The 23,426-nt window shown below is 43.6% G+C and overlaps 1 protein-coding gene across 2 annotated transcripts in view; it reads right to left on the reverse strand.

Annotated features, from left to right (window-relative positions):
• Positions 1 to 13,297, reverse strand: part of cntnap5a (contactin associated protein family member 5a) — a 145,721-nt gene extending 132,424 nt beyond the window's left edge. For both annotated transcript variants that reach the window (XM_026145972.1, XM_026145974.1), the window contains exon 1: positions 13,097 to 13,297. In XM_026145972.1, coding sequence (XP_026001757.1) covers positions 13,097 to 13,169 — 73 coding nt within the window. In that variant the 5' untranslated portion in view covers positions 13,170 to 13,297. The remainder of the gene's footprint in view (positions 1 to 13,096) is intronic.
• Positions 13,298 to 23,426: the final 10,129 nt, after the last annotated feature.

The following is a 23,426-nucleotide window of genomic DNA, read 5'->3' on the forward strand; positions in this document are numbered from 1 at the left end:
AATCATTTCACAATTGAATAATCCTCTTGTTATTGTGGAAGCAACGCGCTATTTCAGCAATCCTTTATATCGGCTGCTTCTTGAAATAGTCTGCTTCATCCTGAGGTCATACACACAGTTTTTCATTGTCTTGGATTATAGCTGGACACAGTTTCTTCTTCTCTGAAGTCTAATTCATGCACTGCCACGGCGATCTTAGTGTAGAGCAGAACAAGAACGAGCAGCTGGAGCCGCTGAGTGAGTTTGTCTGTAAAGTAAAAGGCAACTGTATTATCCTGCCCAGTTTCTTAAAAAGGAGGCTAATTAGGAACTTATAGTGCTGAGTGGTGTAGTGGTTTTAATTTCATGCGCGACATTAATTTTTCACATACAGCTGCACCAGTGAAGCAGCTTTGATGTACTGTAATATTCTCCATTATTAGCAATAAAGAGCATGTGGGAGGGGCTTGCATTAAACGAGCACACCCCCAATCATGTGACTCGCACGTATTAATTAATGACAATAGTTTAATTAATTTCAAACGTCATGAAGCATTGACTGAATTACACTGTAAACTGTGAACTTCTGCTGTAGACCAGCTCAGATACATAAGCTGGTCTGGTAACCAGTCAGTGTACCAGTTTGTTTGTGTCCATGCTAAGAATCAGAAAGCTGCAAACTGGCCTGTTTGTCCCTCTGTAGGATTTCTTCTTCTTACTTGAGCATCAGCTCCACTGACACCACGCTGGTGTGCAGCCTCTTCTCTCATCGAAACACACAAGTGACAGGGACATTCACACTGGCCAGTTTGTTGTGCACAGTTCATTATTACTCAAGTAACACGATCGCTACATGTTGCAAATATGACCTGCAGGAACAATGCAGTCACCATAAAGATGAAATCAAACCACAGACGATCACTCGTCTGTAAAATTCATACAAATATATACTCTTTGGTTTCGTGTAGCCCCAGCACAAAGTAACCTTACACAAAGCTAGAAATGCAACAATGTGGCGAAACAGATCAGTGTCTAAACACATTGGACAAGTTACCACAGCCTATGTTTTATTAAAAGGCTTCCTCAGACGGTCCACAAACACTGTTTTCATCTGCATCGCTCTGAAAGAAACTGTATAAACTGAGTTAAGCTATTTATCAAAGTTGTCTTCTACTCTTGTTCTCGGAGTGATTATTTTGATTTATTCTTTCAAGAAGAAAGAACAAAGTTTGCACGCCACAAATGGATTATTGACGAGTCTCCACTCCTGACACTGCTGGAGTAAATTCAGCAATTACTTTAAAATATGCAGCCAAATCCCAGCCCGCTGTTATAATCACATTACATACTCCTCTGGATGCAATGCACATCCAACACAGCCTTCCACTCATGACGGTGTATTTACACTCTCACTGAAAACTCCACTTCCACCGTAGCATCCACATGTAGGCCACTCGCCTTTTCCCACAACAAGAACTTCCTACTCCGAGCTTAGACACACAGACCAGAGCGACTGTGGTTCTGTCAAAGCTGCCTTTGCTCCCAGGACAAGCACTTACTGGTGATTCTAAATTGCCCACAGGTGTGGATGTGAGTGGGAATGGCTGTCGGTCTCTCTGCGTTAGGCCTGCATCAGGCCTGTGCAGGATGTTCCCCGCCTCTTTCCTTACGATAGCTGGGATAAGCTCCCATGACCCTGATAAGGATAAGCAGAGGAGGATGGGTGGCTGATAAGCTTTAAGAACAAAGGAAAGCATGTTAAGATAAATATTTTTAGCTTTAGTAAATCAGCTTTACATCCGTGTAGAAAGTGAAAACGCGTTTAAACTGAAAGTTTAAGGATTCAGAAGTAACTGGACAGACACACAAACACAATGACGACAGCGTTGTTTCTTCCCTGTGATGGCTTCACAGGGTTTAGTGCTGCTGTGAGTCATGTGCTGCCAAACCTATTTCAATTAAAGCTGTGACATGGCAATTTAAAACTGATCTACTGCGTTTTTCCTCTTTTTTCTGTGAATTATATCCTGTCATAACGCTAGACACTCATGATAAATATGTCCATACGTTTCCAGTTATGATGTTAGCGAATTATTCAGACTGCTAAAAAAATATCGGTTTCCTGCTGTTTCGATACTCGTTGATCTGGCTGACGTCAACAACGGGGGAATTCCTCGTTGCCTCATCTCCTTACAGAACAGTCTGTGGTCTGAGTAAACAGTGAATATGTTTACAGGAGTTGTACGTGTGAGGCAGGTTCCTCGTCTAAGTCGTTCCACAGCTAGCTGAACGAGCACACCTGGCTGTTGTTAGTTAATGGGAGGCTGTGTGTCACCTCGTGTATTCTCACTCTATTCCTTCTCATTTTCATGTTTGCTTTTATGTTGTAGGCCGATTCTCCGCGTCGGTCATTTCCTGTTTTATTTTGGTGCCTGTTCCTCCTGGTATCTCGGCCTAGCTTTACTTCCTCATTAGCCATCACGCTGTGTTTGTATATATGGCCTCAGTCTTTGCTTCCTCTTTGTTGTGTCCTATCTTTGCTTTGGTTTTCCTTGTCTGTGTGTTATTTTGTACTTTAATAAAACTGCCTTTGACTTTATCCCTTGTGTTTTACAAACATCTTTATATATAGTCGCTGAGTTTTCCCAGGCTCACAAGAAACAGGACAATTGACAGGCAAGCAGCTTCATGGCCAGGTAAGGCCTGCCCCTCCTGGACAACAGGTTTGGGTTTGATTCCAGGCGGTGACTTTGAATTTGTAGCTGCTGACTACAACTCTCATATGAAGTGTAAAGAGATTCTGACACCAATGAAGCCTGAAAAACTCAAATAAATCTAGAAGAGAGATGGAAAAAACTTACAGATACTTGCATTAACTAATGGTTAAACAGGTATACCCACGTGGCTGGACTGTACATGTTATCATGTGTTATGGGGCAAGAAAATGCCACATGTATAGGACATTTAAACAAGTTGTAAATCAACGCAAAGGTGGTCCAGAGAAGGAGGCTGCAGAAGCCAAGAGAAACCTCAGAGTCAATAATATGAAAAGACACAGTGATAGCATCTGGTGACAGAGTGGCCTCAGACCTCTCTGTGGCATTGATAAAGCTTCATATGATAGCATGCATAGGCTAACAGGCTTTGGGGCTCAGTGACCTATGCTCAGCAGCAGCCAGTGTACACTAGAGATTGGCTAACAATTAGATCCACGCTCCGGCTGAATACAGGGACGCTCATATCGATGCAAATGATCGAGGACCATGGACTGTTTTACTGTAGCGATTCACGTCTGCGCACACTGGATATAATCTGGAGGGAGCTCCGAGCATTTAAAGGCAGCCTGCGGCATGAGTTATCGACAGTTTGAGTGATTATATGCATCACATCTGCCAAACATTAATTATTCAGCACCCATTCAGGAATGTAGTGAAAGAGGAAACGTGATACTTTTCTGTTGGATTATTGGATTTCTGGGAGCATCTGCTATAGACCAGCTGATAATGGGATAATGTCTCGTTGACAAAAAGAGAACAAAGGCCAAAAACATTGGTAATAACAAAGGACGCAGTAAATAAAAGGTTGGTATGAACAGCTCTGATGGCACCTGTCAGCAGAAAGTTAAAAGACAGCAGTTATGATGTTATTTCCAAAACATCACGTTTTCTGCATAGAAGCTTTGCAGAGCGTTCCTCCAGTGCTCCACATGTATGAGTATTTTTTATTTCAAGTTTTATTAACATTAAACCTTTTGTGTTGCCTATTTTGGTTCTGTTGCTTTGAACCTTTGTGACTGCCTGTCTATGAAAAGTGCTCAATAAATCAACTTTACTTACATTAAAAATAATGTAATCCATCTAACCCACCCACCTGGACGAATACAAACACTACAACATTAGTATGTTCTGAGAAAATCCACAAACATTATGTAAAAGATGGACGTACCCTTGTGTCCTCTGTAAGGCGTAGACGTGACGTGGAGCTGTGGTAGGCCACTCCTCTGGTTTATACAGCGAGTCAGGTTGAACACAGGAGATCAGCTCCCTTCATCGATCACCTCACTAAACTAATTTGTGATGAGTTTACAGTTTCAATCATGAGTTTTGAGTCTTACTGAACGCTATACACAGTTTTCCTCGATTACAGTACCAAAGGAGATGAAGCAGGGCGATGTAGTTTCCCTCACTCATAAAATACCCAGATGGTGACGTCACAGGGAGACGTTACCCACCAGAGGCCGTGGGGTGACCACATCCATCCTAAATACACAGTGCATAGCTCAAAAATGTACATGGTGTGTTTGTTATGCTACGGAGTTTACAAAAGCTGATACTACACAGCACATTCATCGTAGTGTTACTGTTACTGCATTCAACAGACAAACTGCAACACTGTAGCACTGTGGCTGTGGTGACTGCAGCTGCTCTGGCTTGTATTCAAATACTTGATATGAGGCTAAGGATATGTGTGCCTCAGCCACACTTCAGCGTTTCTATCAGGAATCAGCAGAGGAGACATTGTTTAGCCACCCAGGACTTAAACTTTAAATACAGCACTCTGTTACCATTGCACTGCAGAGTTCAGCACTGCTGAAGCTTTAATTAACACTCAACAAAGCCACGTCAATTAACTGCACATATTATAAGCCACTATAAACAAACAGTCACAGTAATAATCAGCCCTCTACACACAATTATAGCCATAGCCAGTCTTAATCAGTCTGGGCAGCAGGCGGTTGTAGCCTAATAATATATTCTAAAGAGCTGGATTAAGTAGCTTCATTTACTAGCTCTAGTTAAGTAGCTACATTGACCCAGACTTTGCACTAAGCAGTCAGAGCTGAGGCTGTATGGACCCACGCCGTGCTTAAAGGCACTGGCCTTCTTCTGTGGATCAGAGGGAAGGATGCAACATTTATTGCAAAGTAGTGAAAATCTGGTGGGCAAAGCAAACGCAGCTCATAAAAGAATCAAAGATGCAACTGCAAGTTTGAGTCCAGATGAATCAGGTTTTCTTTCCTTGGCTTCTTTCATACATCACGATCAATATTCAATAACATAGCATGCAGTAGCTTAACACAATAACAAAGCTCCGTAAAACACTAAGCTGGAACAGAAAGAGTTTCTGCAGCGTCTGTTTACCTTTAAATTCATGACTTTTTTGGAGTCTGAATGTTCAAAGTAAGCCTTTTTCTTCTCATATTTCATGATTGTAACCGTCCCCAATGATTTGTGCATCCATTTTATTGGCAGGGTGGGTGTTGATAATCCTTTCAAACCCTCTGCCAGTAACATGGAAACTTACAGCGTATTCATTGCAGTCTATAGATCGGGGACTGGTGCAGCATCGCTCTGTGACCAGCGTGGCTGGAAATGGGAAGATGTCTCCTGGCGCCGTAATCGCCACTCGAGACGTGGCAGAATTATTTCTCTAAATAGTCTGATATCATGTGTCAGCATGTTTCCTTCATACTTACTGCAATCAGAAAGCGCTTTACTCTCGATCTGCACAGCGAGAGCGTCTATTCTGTGGTGAGAGGAATCAACTCTGACAGGACATATAAAGAAAAATAATAAGATCTGATGCTCGTTTACTGTCACAGATATTTCTATGATGTGACATCGAGCCTTACTGAGTGAAAACAATCAGTGAATGTAGCTGTTATAAATTAGTTATAAATGAACAGTTTTTATTGAACAACTTTGCTCACCAACCTCTTTTCATGCATGTATAAGAAACATCCCTGTGTGAAGTTCCCTGTATCGTCTATCATTTCCTCATAAATTATTTCTCAGTGACAAAGACGAGATAAAAAAGTCTCTTTATTTCACGCCTTTGACTAATTCTGACGTGTCAGAGATCTTACAGAGAGACTGAAGTCTGGCCTGCTGGTATCTGTGGGAGTTATCGATATTGTTAGTGAGAGGACACACGATGGCTTCAGTATGTATGAACTATCCTGTAGTATATCTCACTAGTTGATAAACTCCTTTGTTATTGTGAAGTAAACAACAACAACTATCTGCTGCGTTTGCTAATAATGGACCAGTCCTGATGCAGATGCTGAGTACGGCCCAAAAGGATTTGAGTGTAGCCTGACTTTCTCTGAAGGCCAACAGATGGGGAGCGCTGTGACACGGGTTTCACCTTTGTAAATATCTTATTGATAAATTCATCGACTCACAGACACACTTATTTTTTGTACCATCTATTTTTGGTCACCTTGTATGATGCTGCACGTTCATTGGCTGAGCTTTTCCTTCCAAACTAGTTTGTCTCTGTTACTGTACAGTCTTCACCTTATAAAGCAGCTGTTGTGATTTGGACACACCTTAGGAATAAACAGCAACATTATTTTAGTGAAGTCAATGAAATAACCGACTTCAGTGTCTCTGCTCTGTCCAAAGGATTCTCTGCAGCCTTTTTGTCTTCAAAGGAGCTCAGGAAGGAAAGTGTCAGGACTTCTTTGAGTTTCTTGAAGACGTTTCATCCAAGAAGCTTCTTTAGTTCTAAGAACAACTGGTGGAGAGTCCCAGATTTAAGCCCTATGGGAGTGTCCCCAAGAGGGTCCTGGACCTGCTATTGATCCTCTGCCTGATCACACAGCCAGGGTGTAAAAACAGGTGTAGGTCACAATCAGCCGAGGCTTTCCTGTCCGAGCTCCTTAGACTACGAGGACCGGGATGACTGAGAACCTTCACAGACAGTCTTTGTCTTATTTGCAGCAGTGTTTCATTTTACAGTTTATTGTTGATGTTCATCGTCATCATTTGACACATGTGACTGTTGTAGAGATTTGTGCAGAAGAAGCGTCCCCTGGATATTCGCTTTCTCTGGCTGGTGTTTGAGTGTTTCGATTACAATAAGACTTTCCCTATTAAGTACCAAAAGTACAAAATCGTCCTGAGAAGCGTTCACAAAGAAACTTTGAGTCTCAGCGAGCCCAAGCACTGTGAAGTGAGCCCGCGACGGCACTAATCCTTGTGATCATATATACTCGTACAACAATCCCAGCATCCAGTCGGTGGGCCCCTGATGATGAGAGCGCACCTTCCTCCCAGTTTGTTTTGTCTTGCAGAAGAACCGTAGTATATGTTTAAACATGAGGAAAAGTGGCGGCGCTGTCACGCCACAGCGCTCTGCCTCATTTACCTTTTGATAAATTCATCAGGCCTTGAATGCGTACAGCTGTAGGTGTTCCCCGAGTGCCTGCTTCACATTCATTAGCGAGCGAATGTGCAGCTGCATCGGCTCCGTCGCGCACACCCATCGCTGCTCCTGTGAAGCTGCGTGCCATCTCTGCTGCGACGCGTTTCAGGTGCTTCAGATGCCAGATAATTAGTTTTGAAGTATCTGCTCGCCGAGCTAACTTCAAGCATGAAATCTTAAGTAAATATGTGTGTCCGCTGCTTTGCCACGCTGCTGATTCAATCTTATAAAAACTGGATGCCTGGCGAAGCGGTCTGTGCTCGTTGTGAGGGGATCACTTAAAGCATAGCAATATTCCTCCCACAGACTCACACTGAAGAGTGTCATAACAGCGGGTAATGAAAGCCTTTTTCCTGCCAAAAGCAAATTCCTTCCATCCCTTCAAATCATGCCTCACGCTGGCCTGTGACCAGCCCTTGGGTGGCCTTATTAAAGAAGTTGCACCAGATAATGATTATGAATTATGCCACAGCGCTACAAGAATAGCTCGGCCAAAGTGTGCTTTTGGAAAATAACATGTACTTAGCAATGCAAAGTGTGCTGGTAAGCATGTAACATGCTGAAGTTACAAATATCAGACAGCCCTGAGACACAAAGATGAGAGAAAGTTAATCCTCAGCTCTTTGGATAATTAATTAACTTGTAGTACGAGCGGCTCTGCCTCTCTTACGTTCTCTAGTAATTAAACTGTCTCGAGAGCTGATAGGACAAAACAAGCAGTACTGAGATATCATCTGGGAAATGTTATGTTTGTTTTTGATCACAAAATAATAAATGAACAGCGAACAAAAACACTAGCATAGGTGCACCCGGACATCTGACTTCTGTTCTTTGTCTCCATTTTTTAGGTATTTTTGCTTTTACCACCCGTCTCACTCGTAACACTGGTCATCACACTGCACTCTCCAACTTTTTCACTACATTTACAAACTCGTCAGAGCATCTTTATTTTTTCAGAAATTGTGATCTTGCCCTGTGATGAAATGATCTAGTGAAATCCATCCATCCATCTTCATCCGCTTTATCCGAGGCCGGGTCGCGGGGGCAGCAGCCTAAGCAAAGAGCCCCAGACCTCCCTCTCCCCAGCCACCTCCTCCAGCTTATCCAGGGGAACACCAAGGCGTTCCCAGGCCAGCCGAGAGATATAATCTCCCCAGCGTGTCCTGGGTCTCCTCCTTGAATCGCTACCTTATCGTGGTGGAGGGGTTTGTGTGTCCCAGGGATCCCAGGGGCTTTGTTGTCTGGGGACTTTTGCCCCCTGGTAGGGTCTCCCATGGCAAATTGGTCCTGGGTGAAGGACCAGACAAAGAGCGATTCAGAAGACCCTTATGAAGAGAACATCGAGGGAACAGTTTACCCTGCCCGGGATAGGGTTACCGGGGCCCCGCCCTGGAGCCAGGCCCGGGGAGGGTGCCCGAGGGCGAGCGTCTGGTGGCCGGGCCTTAGTCCATGGGGCCCGGCCGGGCACAGCCCGAAGAGGAGACATGGGCCCATCCTCCTGCAGGCCCACCACCTACAGGAGGCGCCACAGGGGTCGGGTGCATTGTGTGCCGGGTGGCGGCCAGGAGCGGAGGCCCTGGCGGACTGACCCCCGGCTGCCAAGACTGGCAATAGGGATCTAGTGAAATTATAAAGGAAATGTTGTATTTGTAGTTTTGTGGCCTGTGTTTTTCCCATCCCATAGTGGTTTTTTCCCCCAGTATAGTATCAGGATACCCGATGAGTAAAAACTATAAATTCTTTCCATTAATTTTGTCAGCAGCTCTATCTAAAAATGTGTGGACGTGAACCTGTGGAAGGATTATTAACAGATGAAGACGACGTCAGAGTGTGTCTTCGCCCTCTCAGCAGGCACACGTGCAGCTGCTGCCATCATTTTTTATTCATTCAATAAATTCATGTAAATAACCCAGATTACAGCTAACCAAGACTGTGATGACTGCCACAAAACATCGAACACACAACTGACAACAATACTGTCATTTTAAATATCATTAGGCCACCAGCACTCAACAACACACACACTGACATCATCAGGCTTCTGATTGGCCCACATGTCTGTATAGTTAGGCTTATATAACCACCTCTTGCTTTGACACCTCTTAACACCAATTTTTTTGCATGGGCACATGAAGCTGGAACTAGGAGTTGAAAGGTTGTGGTTTCCTACGCATTAAGCCTAAAGTTCAGGACCGTCAACAGCCAGCAGCCCCACCTGACCACAGAGTTCTGCACCACAGCAGCTGTAACACGAACACCAAGCAACGCTGAACTGCTGTGTGCTCCCTGTTCGTTTTTATTGAGCTGTAGCAGGTCGGAAAGTAGTTAGTGAACTTCAGCTCCTATACATAGAAATTGCAAACATTTTCAACATGATATTATGGTTCAGTCTTTCCAAGACGCCCATGTGTGCGTCCTAGTCTGGTGAAAGTTTGCTTACAGGAAATGCAGAAGAATGCTGGTGTTTATATGTTGTTCATGATCACAGGAACATTTCTTTTTGGTAGCAAAAACAACCAAGGCATGAACCAAACACTGGTTTTGAAGATTTCGTACAAATGAACCTTGTGCAATAGCAGGACCGTGTTCATCTGCACGGTCAGCCAAATGTCCAGGTCACTAGTAGAACATATAAAGAGCCGCACACAGATACAGCCTGCTTTCTCTCAGCTGATGCATAAATGTGCTTTGAGTGGTCCACACCAGCCTTGGTCATTAAAACCCACAAAGCCAGCTGGGGAATTGTGCAGTGAGCTCGGTACATTTAAAAGAGAGCACTCGAGCCCTACATGATACACTGATAGCACTGATAGTGCTACTGGAGAACACGCTGTGGTTTCTTATTGTCAGCACATATTTCCACTACAGTCAATAAAACTCGATTTTTACTATAATAATAAAGTAAGTGTTATTTCCATATATTTGTGAATGGGTCCTGTTGCCTGTATCCAGCACTGTTGGACCAATGAGCCAATAACATGAAACCGAACGCGAGCATATCGCCGTGTCTTTGTGGAGCCAAAGGACGCACACACGGGCCTCTCAGAAGGAAATGGCTGCCATTAACTCTGTCACCTGATAAACCAGCGATGATGCATCTTTGTTCGCTTCCTCGTTTCCCAGCGGTAAATATGAGAGCGGCTCTTTGACCTCCAGGAGGAGCTCGCCGTTTCATCAGGCCACATGTGTCAAACCTGATCGCAGGTCACGTTTGAAAACGCATCACTGTCACAGGTGACTAATGCAGCTGTCGCCTGAGCTCAGGTTCCCACCTTAACACAAACTGCTTAAATCCTGACACAAACCTCAAAGACAGACGAGCACATGAAACGACGGCGTGCCCGTGCTGAGTTCTTTCTCTGCTGAAAATCACTTTTTACACTTTCAACATGACAAGAAAGGACGAGAAAGGTTAGGAAGCTCCTTTTTACACACACCATCATCATATCAGTTTAAACAAAAGCTACACTGACTCTGTCAGACACACTTTGTTAGGCTGCAGCTAAAAACAGCTGATGGATTTGTTCTAATAATCAGGAACACAGAAGCACATTATACAGATCCAAATCTAAGTTATTGTGTAAGAAACTGACATTTGAATTGAAAGGGTTCATCTCTGCATTCTGCCTGATAGAACGTGTGCATGTTCAAACAGCTAAGAGGTTAGCATGTGAGGCTAAAGCTCAATAATAATAATAATGATGTGGTCGCAGCTCTGACTGGAACCACAGAAGCTCCGCCCACCTGGTGTTCAAACTAGCATACTAAATTCACTTGCAGAATTAAACATTTAAAACAGTTTTTGTGACATTTGTGAACGTTTTGTTTCCCAAACTGCAAAAAATGCAAAGCTGGAAAGTTATGAGACACAGTGCTGCTGTGGGGCTTAACAAGCACCGCCCACCCACAGCATCACATACTGTGTGCTGCAGTTGTTGTGAGCACAAAGACCCAAAGAAACAGACCAGTGGATGACTCAGCTTACTGTAATTAGTCAGAAAGTGTGAGGATAATAAGTGAACAGCAGCAGGTGAACAGTGCAGAGTCACAACATTTGCCTTGTTTTCATATTTGTAACAAACAGGTAAATGGCAGCAGCAGGTAAACAGGTGTATCTGCCTCTAAACAAATAGCTTAAAGAAATATTTAGTGCCAGAATGAATTATTGTAGGCATGAAATAACAGAGAACAAGAACCAACTGGACGTCAGATAGAGAGGCTGACGCCGTCGTCTTAGTGCCTGAGTTATAATTTTGGTCGGCATCAGTGGGAGCTGTGGAATACCTGCACGGACCGAGCAGGCTCATTACTAAAGGTTCATGCTCAGCAGGTCCCTGATGGTTTCCTCTGTTTCCAGTTGTTCCATATCTGTCAGAGCTGAGCTCACTAAGGACTCCCACAGGCCATCGCATTTCATGTGTAGGACATGGAAGCATGTTTGTTTTAAATAAACAGATTTATACGAGCAGCCGTGCTTTGGTTTGTTTTGGTCGGCAACATTCAAAAGAATATTTCTGGTTTGTGGTTTAAGACAAAATCTTTGTCTGGATTCTGCTGAATTTGAACTCCACTAGTTCAAACCTTCAGTTTGGATAACTTCAGACTGTGCTCACTGACCAGAACAGCTCCAGCTACTTCACTGTTACAACAAACACTGGTGTGTGCAACAGCTTCTGTACAGAACGACCAATGCAAAGGCCACGAGCCAAAGCAGGTGAGTAGATAAATGAGACACAGGCATGCAGGAGTAAACCTGCACCAGGGCCCTTAACCTGCGGTTCACTGCTGGTCAGTCATATGTCCTCTTATGTTGCCAGGTTGGATTATTGCCACATGAAAATATAAAGAATGAACTCTTATTTTTATTTCAGGAAATAAAAGTGACCATCTTACATTTACTGCAAAGCCACCGATGAAAGGCAGTTACACAGCTACTGTACGTTTACCATGTAACACAGATTTGTATCTGTTTCTGTTGAACTTGGTGTGAGACATCACAACGATCATATTGAAGGACACACATTGTGATGCTGTTGAATTGCACATTATGGGACTTGATAATATTTCAACCTCCTGGTTTGCACTTTGTCATTGAGAGGATTCCACCGTCCACTGAGAAGCTGGATCACAAACTCTGAGAATGAATGCTCAAGGCCTTTAAAAAAAATGCTTGTTTTTATCCAACATGAGAACAACGACGGTCAGTTTACTGTAGAAACGAAGGACAGCAGAAGTCCTTTATCCTGCGATCAAAACAATTAATTTTGCTTTTACAAAACTCGGATAGCTGGTCGACAGCCAATCGAGATTTTTAGGACTATCACTGGACGCAGTAATGCAGGTAAAAACAAACGGCGTCAAATCACGGCGTAAAAGTCTCTTTCTGGAGTGAAAGCTTTTGCGGGGTGTAAGAGGGGGCTTGTACGTAGGAGTCGACCAATACCAGCAGCCGTCTGAGCAGCACATCTGTGGCCAGTCAGCACTTCTGGTTCCCCAACACACATCAGCAAAACACGACCCGAGACTGAGACTCGTAAAAATCCCACATGAAAGCGCCAACTAAGGACGAGCTCGGCCACTCCGCAGCGCATCTGCCTCGAACCAAAGGAAACGAACCTGTTCGCATGACCTTCATCGTGCGGTCCGTTCAAAGCAAAACCTCAGCCAGCAGACATCAACAACTTGTTTATGTGCTCGAAAGCAAAAAGTGAAGTGAGGAGAGCCGACACGAGCACAGCGGTGCCGCACAATAATCACGACGCCGCTCCGGCAACAACAGGAAGGCTCAGCTACGAGGCGCGCGTAAAACTCCGCCGGTCGGAGCAGCCCCTGATTCAGGCGCGCCGCCAGCTGTCCGCCCGCAGAGCAGAGGCGCAGACAGGTGAGCGCACTGAGGTGAAACACTTACAGTGAGTGGCGGCGGATGCTCCGCTAAAGACGCTCAGCGTGTAAAGGGTAACCATCGGCAGCAGCAAAACCATTTTCTCAGCTGTAGTGCGCTATTATCCGTGAGTCCGCAGAGAGCAACGCAGGACGGCGGCTCCTCCTCGGTCCTCCGGCTTGGAGGGATAGCAGAGGTCTGATGTGAAGGAGCAAACCGCTCCCACGATGGCACTCCCTCACTGCGAGGCACAGCCCACCCCGCTCCCCTCTCTGCCTCTCTCTCTCTCTTTGTCGGGTTCACATTTTATTGGCAGAGCGGAGCACTGCGATGCCCGAGCACTGCTATAAAACACAGAACAATAGCAAAGATCCGCAGAGAAAAGCCGCAATCGCTGCTGTTTATCGCTCCGCGTGTTCAGACATCATAAAATAGCACACTTTGCAGGCTGCTGATGACTTCATTCCACCGCACAGCAGAAGCTGCTGTGGACGTTTCCAGAAAACACGGGGTTCAAGCCTCAAGTCCAGCGCACTTCAGCACCGATGACAAACGTTTGGACACGGCTGTGTGGGAAATATGAACAGTCACTGTCACAGGAGCATACTTTGTTTCATCGCAACAAAATATTTGGTTTTACTTAATACCTCATTTATTTTATTTGACTTAAGATCATATTTGTTTTGTCAAATTGAATTTGATTTGACTGAGTCTATACCAGGATATTATTTAGACCGTTTTGTTACAGATTCTCCTGTCGTCCATCTTTAAAGCGCTAGACAAACGTTCACATAACTTATTAGGAAGAATATCGTTTATGTATTTATTTTTATTAGCACTGTAGCTCTTTCACAGTTGATCTTTGGTCGCTTGCTGTTGTTTCATTCGTTTTAGTCCAGTCTTTGTACACAGCCATTTCTTAAAGGAGTGTTTTTGTCATACTGACCTATGAGTCCATCGTAAAAAGATCCCTCAACTCCAGAGATGAACCAGTTTGTGTCTACATGTCAGTGACACTGTCACTAACAGATTTTGATCCAGCATGTAAAAACAACATCAGCATAGCATCTCAAACACGCTGCCAGTGCAGTAAAAGCAAAGCTCATAGAAGATCACATTATGGACTTTTGCACTTTCAGTTCTACCTGCTCAGCTTCAGGCAGCTGTGACAATCAGCCAGCAACCAGAGCTTTCACTACGAGCTTTTCAGTGCAGCCAGCAACCTCCAGACAGCAGAACAATCAAGTCAGGAAATACGTTCCTGTAGCAGCTGGTGATTATGTCACATCCAACATGGTGGAGAGCTCTTGATCAATGTGCACATGATATGATGTGGAAAACCTCTGTGGTGATAATAATGATAATGCAGAAACACATGTAGTTATATTTATGTTTGGAAATCTGAGGTTTTCACCTGTCAAGTATTAGTTAATGTTAGCCTACAAGCTAAACTGATACCCAGGGAAACATGGCTGCCTTCTTCATCAGTGATGTCAGTGAGGTTTGTTTGTCATTCGGTTCTTTGGAGTCGTGTTTTTGCTGCGAGCAACTTATTTGTTATTAACTGACTGTGTTCCTGAGCAGGTTTGCTTTTTGTTCATGCTGGGAGTGGAAGACGAGCAGGCACATTAAACTACATAGAACACTGTTAATAAACTGTGTGAATGCATTCATGCACCCAGCGTGTATGTGCAGTCGAATGCAGGAAGCTGTGTGGAATACACAATGACTAAACTCTCATTGTGATGCTAGCTATTAGAATTGTGGTGCCATGATATATGTAGTGCACTTTTAATGACATTATATTTCATTAAAAAGTTACGATAGAGAATAATTTTCTATTATATTCTGCTATATTTATTCCCGATGTCTTTACTAATGATGTTTTTTAAAGTGCTGCACGGTTGGCGTGCAGCATTCATACGTGTACACTGACAATAAATTCTATTCTGTATTCTACTCTGTTGTGGAGTACAGATGTAGCCTCTGGACATGTAAAACAGCATACGGTATAGTTGCTACTACTAACAGCACTATTACACCTTTATAAACTGTGATGGCAACAGCAGATCAGGTCACGTGCACAGGATTACCCTCTGTGAGGTAAAGCGTAACACTTACATGTGATGGTGGAGATTTGGAGGCCACGCTCATTAAAAGTTCATTTGTTGCTATGGTTGCTTCTCCCCCCTCTCTGAGAGTGTGTCATACTGTGGCGGTCTGACTTTTACTTTGTTAAAGACCTTGATTCTTCATGCAGGCTGCAGTTTGCATCGTGCTGCTGGCAGCACTGACTCAGTCTGCTTTCTCAAAGTTGCCAGGTTTTTCTGTGACAACTTGTCTCAATGGCCAATTTGTGGTCACTCAGCCTTTTTGGAATAATGTCCCTGATTGTTCGTGCTGCCCAGTTAATCTGCCACTCTATATTGGCTGTTCTGTGCTAAACCAGAGCTGGAGTTTGGGCTCCGTGCTCAGTGCGCGCACTGTCTTTGGCTTTGATTTGCTGGTCAGAGGCTGAAAGGCTGGTTTAGGAGAATTCTCTCTGTTTTCTTCTCCTCGTACCACCGAGCTCTTGTGTTTTTCACTTTATTTATTTGGTGATGAATGTCATATAAAACAACGTATGAACCTTGGCTAAATTTCAGTGCCTTTTTCTTAAATAGGCTGTGATGAAACATGCATAAAACAAAGCGTAGGATGGGAAGCAGAGCTTTCAGCTATCAGGCTACTCTCCTGTGGAATCAGCTTCCAATTTGGGTTGTGGAGAACGGCATCCTCTCTGCTTTATTTATTTATGTATTTTTTCCATTCGTTATTTTGTCTCTTTGACAGCATAAAAGATGAACAGGAATGGGACCGAGACATAAAACACACATAGTTCTCAAACATTTAAGTCGATGTCTTTATATAGTGTCCATTTCCACCAGTTCCATTTGAAGGCATCCAGTTTGATTCGTCATAGAAACTTCAGTTTATCTCCTCCATTATTTCACTTTCAGCGACTCCTTTTCAGCCAGTTCTTGTGATAACTTTCTTCACAGCCACAGTCATTATTTTAAACATGTAGATGTTCTCTTTTTTAATCGTACCTTCTGGGATCAGACCAAGGTGTAAGAGCTGTGGATCCCTGGGAAGTTCACACTGACAAAGTCCGTCTATCAGCTCGGCAATATCTGACCAGCATGGCTGTAGTTGATCACATGACCCACAGACGTGTAGGTTGTGTCACGATCCTGGTCTTATGACCCAGTGTTTTGAGTTTTAGTTCATTTTGATGTTTACAGTATGTTTAAGCTCGTCAAAGGAGCTTGCAAAGAAAAGCGTCTGGACTTCTTTAAGTTGCTTGAAGACGTTTCACCTCTCATCCGAGAAGCAGTCCATCTGCATCTTAAGGACAAAGGTCACTCTTTCGAGGATGCCAATGTTCACATTTTGGACAGAGAGGACAGATGGTTTGAAAGAGGAGTGAAAGCCATCTATGTCCACTGTGAGCGACCATCTTTGAACAGAGGCGGGGTTTACGACACCAACTCTCTGCCATCTATAATCCAGTTTTGAGATCCTTCCCAGACGCCTTAACGCCCACTCACATCCTGGGACATCTGACCTCAGGAATTCACATGATAAGGTGGGGCCAGGTTTCACAATGAGCTCACCCGAAACTCTGGCTGATTGGGTCCCACACCCAGTTTCACACCTTGGCTCAGGCGATTAGAGGATCATCAGGGGGTCCTTTTGTCCCTCTGTGGGGGGAAACTCCCACTAGGTTTATATCTGGGACTCTCCACCATTTGACCTTAGAACTGAAGAAGCTTCTCGGATGAGAGGTGAAACGTCTTCAAGCAACTTAAAGAAGTCCAGACGCTTTTCTTTCCAAGCTCCTTTGACTACGATGACCTGGATGACTGAGAACCTTCACAGATATGTTTAAGCTCATTAGGCCTCCTAGGTTCATTTGCTTATTAGTTCCCCCTCGTGTTTCCAACCCCTGTTAAGTCTCCTCTGCTCTTCATGTGTTTCATGTCTGTGTCTTACGTTGTCAAGTTCTGGTTGTCATGTCTGCGTCTCATTATGTTTCCTATTTTATTTGGAAGAGATCCTGTGCTTTTATATTATGGGTTATGTTTTGAGTCCTTTGTTGTACTGTTTCTTGTTTCCCTAGGTCTGTTATGGTTATCATAGGTTTAGTTCTTTGGTTTTGTCATATGGCTTCCCTGTGTTCCATGTTGTGTCTACTGTGACGTTTTTGTACCATGTTTCAGGTTCCTATGTTCTGTCTCCCCAGTTGCTGTTAAGTTTACATGTCTAGAGTTCAGTCAGTGAGTTTCCTGTTTTACTTTGAAGGTCCGTGTCTCATGTCAGTGTTTCTAGTTTTGCTTCCCTTGTCTCGTCCAGCCTGATTACTCCCAGCTGTGCTCTCCTTCTGTGTCTCGTTCCCTCGTTATCCCTCTGTGTATTTGAGCCCTGTGTGTCTCTTTGTCAGTGTCGTAGTCTCCCTCATGGCTGTGTTTCCTGTGTGTTAGTCATCTATGTCCCAGTTTAGTTTTCCACGCCATTCTGCAATAAAGCAGCTTTTTGAGTTTAATTTCGTTGTCGTGAGTTTTGCGTTTGGGTCCTTCTCCTGCCTGTACACAGCCGAAACATGACAGGTTGATTGGCCTTAATGTGACCACATTCTCTGCAACATTGTTGTTTTGCTTTAACTTGAGGTTATTATCGAGGCTGAGAGCTGAAACTGGTCGACTCACAGTAATCTTCTGGAATTACAGAGATGACGTCTTCGCTCCACGAGGGAACAGTAAAGACCAGATTTCCTGTTCATAGACTTTATGCCGCTCGTCTGGGAGGCTTCTGTTTGTCTTCAGTTTGCTAGCAGCGTTGTCCAGTTCATTCTTGCTTGTTGCAGATGTTAAAGCTTGGCTCAGGTTTGTGTCTACTGTTGGAAGGTCTAATTTCAGCAAATAGCTTTGGATTATTGTCACATATGAATGAGTTGGAGTGGACAGCATCTCATAGCAACTTTTAAAGATAGTTTGAATCGTCTCTGAGTCCAGTGTTAATTTATTAGCAGATGAGTCTCTAATTTTATACATTGAGTGTTTAATTCTTTGTGCTCTAAGAATTTTTATTGCCTTTGATCCTGATTCATAAAACGTCTGTTTCGTGAATCCCATTTTCTTTTCCAGTTCTTCACGGCTTTCTGTGCTGATTTGTTTCTTATTGTCCCTCACTATGGTCTGTTTGGTGTTGCCTTTCTAGTTCCCTCAACTGGAGTGAGGCTACGGCTCATTACAGCCTTAACTGTATCCCAGACTATTGCAGCTGCCACCTCATCATCTTTGTTTAAATGAACACACTCTTGAATTTCTCTCTTTATTTCTTGAACTATTGTTGTTTTGTTCAAAAAATGTTCAGTCTCCGTTGGGTCTCTTGTTTTAAGTCTTCCAGGTGAATAGTGCTATGATGTGATAGGTCAGCTGCCCCAGGTCCCATACAGGTCTATCTGTATGTTCATCAGGAAATAGTCACCTTGTGAGTTGCATAGTGATGTGTAAATTCCTTCCCCCTGTATAGAAATCCGTCCTCACCTCAAATAAATGTTCCTTTATGAAGCTTTCCATGTTTTAGAGACGTGGTGCCTGTGCTGTCTAATGTAGTTTAATGAAATATTCCAGTCTCCTGCACAGACCAACATATCCTCCCTCAAGGAGATTATCTGATCAAAAACAAGCCTGAGACATTTGAGGTCTCTCTCTGGAGGTGTGCATGCATCGAATAGAGTGACCACAGCGCATTGATTCTGCCTTTAACAATGACATATCTACCATTTATATCGACTTCTCCTTTCATCACTTCAAAAAGGACGTTAGATATTAGTGTAGTGACCCCTCCCGCTGCTACACGGACTGTAGACAGAGTTAATAAAGCCTGGCTTTTCACCTTCTCATCTTCGTTTTTTGACAGGTTGACCTGTTTCAGTTCTACAGTGACTTTCAAGCCCATTAACACTGCAAGACACTACATGAACCTTATGTGACATGATCATGAAAGTACCAGTCACCCCTATAAAAACAAAGAGTCCAGAACTGTAATAGAACATCTAACATGGAAGGAGAACAAATAATACCACCAACTCCAGCGCTGGGGCAGAGAACGTGACCCTGCTGGGTCGTGGGGAAAGCCTGTCGTAGAGACAGGGCCCGGAGGAGGCTAGTGATGAAGCAAGCACCATCCTATGTGTCCAGCATTCTGCTCCCATAGTCATTCTGAGAGGCTCCTTTGGAAACTCTGGAGTTTTTCTTTGGCTCTCCCTGCAGCTGTAGCTCAACCTTCCTTCTGGCTCTTTTCCTGCCAGTCTAGCAGCTCCTTCAGCGGCCGAGTCATCCTCCTCCCTCAGAGCGGGTGCCACCACACTGAAGCCAGGTGTCTTTAGTTCCAGCTTCATGTGCCCTGCTGTAGGTTCTGTTGTTCCAGTGGATTCTCATATTAGCGTATGGAGTCTGCCTTTTTCTTTTATGGCTCTCTTTATCCCACTGTATTCTCTGCGTTTTGGAATAATCTCTGCTGCATAATCGTGATCGAAGAACAGCGTTCAGTTTCCAAGCTGTATTTTCCCCTTTTTCCAAGCCTCCCTAACCACCACTTCATTAGTTACAAACTCCTGAAAGTTGACAATACAGGGGCGCAGGGGGGCCTCGGGTCTTGGTTTAGGGGCAAGGGAGCATCGACATCCGCAGTTATTGGTAATTCAAAGCTCCAACACAAAGCGTACTGCAGAACTTCTCTCTTCGCCTTCAGGCACTCCAAAGATGAGGATGTTATTTCTCCTAGACCTGGAGTCCACGTCCATGAGTTTCTGCTGCATCTTCTTCTCCTGTATGGCTGCTGTCAGAGCTTCAGAAACCTCAACTGCCCATCCCTCCACCCACGCCAAGCGAACCTCCATCTCCATCCATTCAGCTCCTGTACTTCCTCAGTGAGGATATCCAGCTTCCTGCTCTTCTCGTATGGAATCGTCGTTGTCCCTTTGAGGCTGGACCTCAGGTCTTTCAGGAGGTCACTCGGTGTTACTCGGGAGCCTTGGAGAGTTCGCTTGTGGTGCTGCTTCACTGGCTTTCGATGCTGATTTTCTCAGGATAATTTGGCATCGTTTGTTTATAATATTTGGCTCTTGTGCTTCTGTTTGCCTTTTTCGTTGTATCGTTTTTCCCCTTTTACGTCGGTAACGAGTTTATAAGACTCTTGAATGGATGACCTCGTCCACACATCTGTCTGCTCCATCTGTTAACCCAAGTCCATTTATGTATTTGAGCCCTGAAACGTTTCTTTTTGATAAAGCTTAATGTTGGGGCTAATGCTGAAGCAGCTGTCAGGTTTGCTGCTGTAAGCAGCTGGGACGTCCTGATAAACTCGTTCTTCACTCCTTCCTTTGACTCCTCGTGTGTTTATATGCCACTACCGCGTGTCATTAACTTTTGTCTCCTGTAGTTTGTGCTTTATCTTTTTTGTTGTTGTGCTCTCTCTGTGCTCTCCTTTCTATCTTCTCTTTACTCTTACTCCCAAGAAGGGCCTCTTCCTCCCCTAACCTGGTTCTGCTGGAGGTCTCTTCCTGTTAAAACGGCGTTCTTTGCTATGGGCGACTGTGTGATCGAGCCTCTAATATTGTGCTGTACAGTATATATCAGAACTGAATATCCCTCTCTAAGCTCAGCACAGGTTAATGTGGCAAATGTGATTTTAAGCATTGTTCATATTGTTCTGATTTCAGTGAAACCACAGAAAATACCACAGTATGATGTGTACGATTCATTCATAGACACAGACACTGTACACGTGTGTGCAGTGTAACAATGGCTCTCTGATAATGAGAGGCTGATAGGATGAAAGGAAAGACGTCGGGTAGACTTGAAGAAACTTAGCCGACTCGTGTCGTGCTGCTTTGCCCTCAGGCTCTGACACATACTTCACTTTCACTGTCAGTTTATTCCCTGGGCACATGTTGAATTTAGCCTTGGTCTGACAGCGTCAGACTTCCTGTACCTTCTAGCAAGCCCCTTTCAAATTACACTCTCTCTATATGTCTGTCTATCTATATATAGTTTCTAAACGACCACAGGTGCAGGCTGTGTGAAGATGCCCCTCAGACGAGGTCTCGAGGTCAAAATGGGAGACGCCCACTAGGGTGGTGGAGAACGTACCGGATTCCTCCATGACTAGTACTTAGCTGTTTCTCCTTCTGCACAGCTGGTCTGATTCGGAGATTAAGGATCTGTTTGTGTTGACCCAAACCTGTGTGAACCGAAATCCCTTCCTTCCCTTCCATTTATTCCGTCATCAATAAACTTTGAACTTTTGCTGAGGAGCCCAACCTCAGTCCAACCTGATAAACTCAGTTTTTTGTGTTTGCACTGAAGGATTTCAGAGATGCTGAAGTCTCCACAAACAAAACTCAACCTTTTATTAACAATAACGCACATTTGAGACAGTTCCTGTTAAAGTATCAGTGACAGTGCTCTGAATACTGAACTTACACAACAAACAATGCATATTTAAAACGTTGACCCTGGTAACACAGTCTGACGTATAGAGCCACAGCATCCGCAGCATCACTACTCTCTTTAGTCCAAATCGCAATTTGTATTCACTTTTGTTTTTCCTGTAAAGTTGTAAGAATATGCTGACCTAGTTTTCTTATGTAATTAATTTTACTTTTGGAAAAGTTTTTTGGAAAGTGATTGGTTTATTAGCTTATGGACCCTCCCATTAATCAGGGGATTAAGAGCACCCTGGAGGCGTGTGGTAAGGGTTTCTGTTAGGATTTTCTGACCACTTTTGAAGTTGTTAAAGCAAATTAAATTAACTTTCGTTTAATTTTAAGTTTTAAGAAGTTATTTGGCCGATTTTTGTTTATAATTTTCCACAAAATAACGACGTGATTTTTAAACAATGGAGTCAGGAGTGCGTTCTAAAACAAACCTCCCCTTGCCACCCACGGCCTTTTCTTGGACTTTTGTGGTGTTTGCAACATAAAAGGCCGTGACACTGTGTTTGACAGGTTGAAATGGCTTTGCTGTCAAGAACAATGCCTCTGGAGTCAAAGACTGGAGTACCTGTTGCTCCACAGATTGTAGTGTGTTGTCCTCAGCACAGATACCTGCTTCAGATACAGCCTTCAGTATGAACAGTCCCTCCGAGTGAGTTCAACCAGTCTCATAGATCGCTCCAGTTCATCCACACGGCTGTCAGGAAACTGATTTCCACACACTTACTCCAATAATTCAAACAGTTAAAGACATCATTCATATTTTTTCTGACATGAACGAGTGCAGTGGACCACTCCAGCCTGAAGGACAGCTGCTGTGAGAGATAACCAGCAGGTAGAGGCTGTGCAGCAGCATGCTGGTGCTGCAGTTAGCAGGGATTCGTGTGCATTCTTGGTTACGGTTTCCTTCAGGTTGTTTCCAGTTTCATTTCCTTGTTTTTATCAGAAATTAGTGTCATATTAATCTACAGGGTTTTTATGTCTTGCAGCTTGTATTGGCTTCCAGTCTGTGTGTGATGATATTATTTATTCAGGGCTGCCGAGCTCAACTTCATTAAGGGCCAGTTCTGAGTATAGTATATTACACAGTATTACATAAACCCCTGTAGTACATTACAGTTTTCTCTAACTTAAAGCATCAATGCTTTGGTTATTGACTTAAAGCATTTCAGCTCATTGTCCCGTGAGCTGCCTTTAACAATATTAGCAACTAGGATTCATTTACTAGTTTTTGTAAGCCTATTACAACCCCGACTGGTCAGGTATCAGTCGGGGTTGTAATAGGCACGTGTCATTTACTGATGCACGTCCTTGTTAATTGTTCACTTCAGCTTTTTCCTCCTCATTTCTGTGGGATTAAGGTCAGAACTCTGTTCCAAACCATTAGCTGTGTTCTTCTGTAGAACAACTTGTGGATTGTGAGTCGTTGTCTTGCTGCATGACCCACTTTCTCAAAATATTCATTTCACAGACGGATGTCCTGATTCCATAAGTTTCCATAAGAAATCACTGCTATAATTCAGAATCCATTGCTCTTTCAATGCTGACGAGCCTTCCTGGTCCAGATTCAACAATATAGAGCCAAACAAGAATAGAATAGAATAGAATAGAATAGAATAGAATAGAATAGAATAATCCTTTAATTGTCCCACAAGGGGAAATTTGGTTGTAACAGCAGCCAGAAAGACACATATACAAACAAACAGTACACAGGACAGAAACATACAGTTTTTCTTACATATTTACATTGAGGACAGTGGTTACTATATACAGAGTACTGTGCAGTTATTAAATTAAATAAAAATAACTACAGAT

This window comes from Astatotilapia calliptera, chromosome 16 (genome assembly GCF_900246225.1).
Source record: "Astatotilapia calliptera chromosome 16, fAstCal1.2, whole genome shotgun sequence".
Lineage (NCBI taxonomy): Eukaryota > Metazoa > Chordata > Actinopteri > Cichliformes > Cichlidae > Astatotilapia > Astatotilapia calliptera.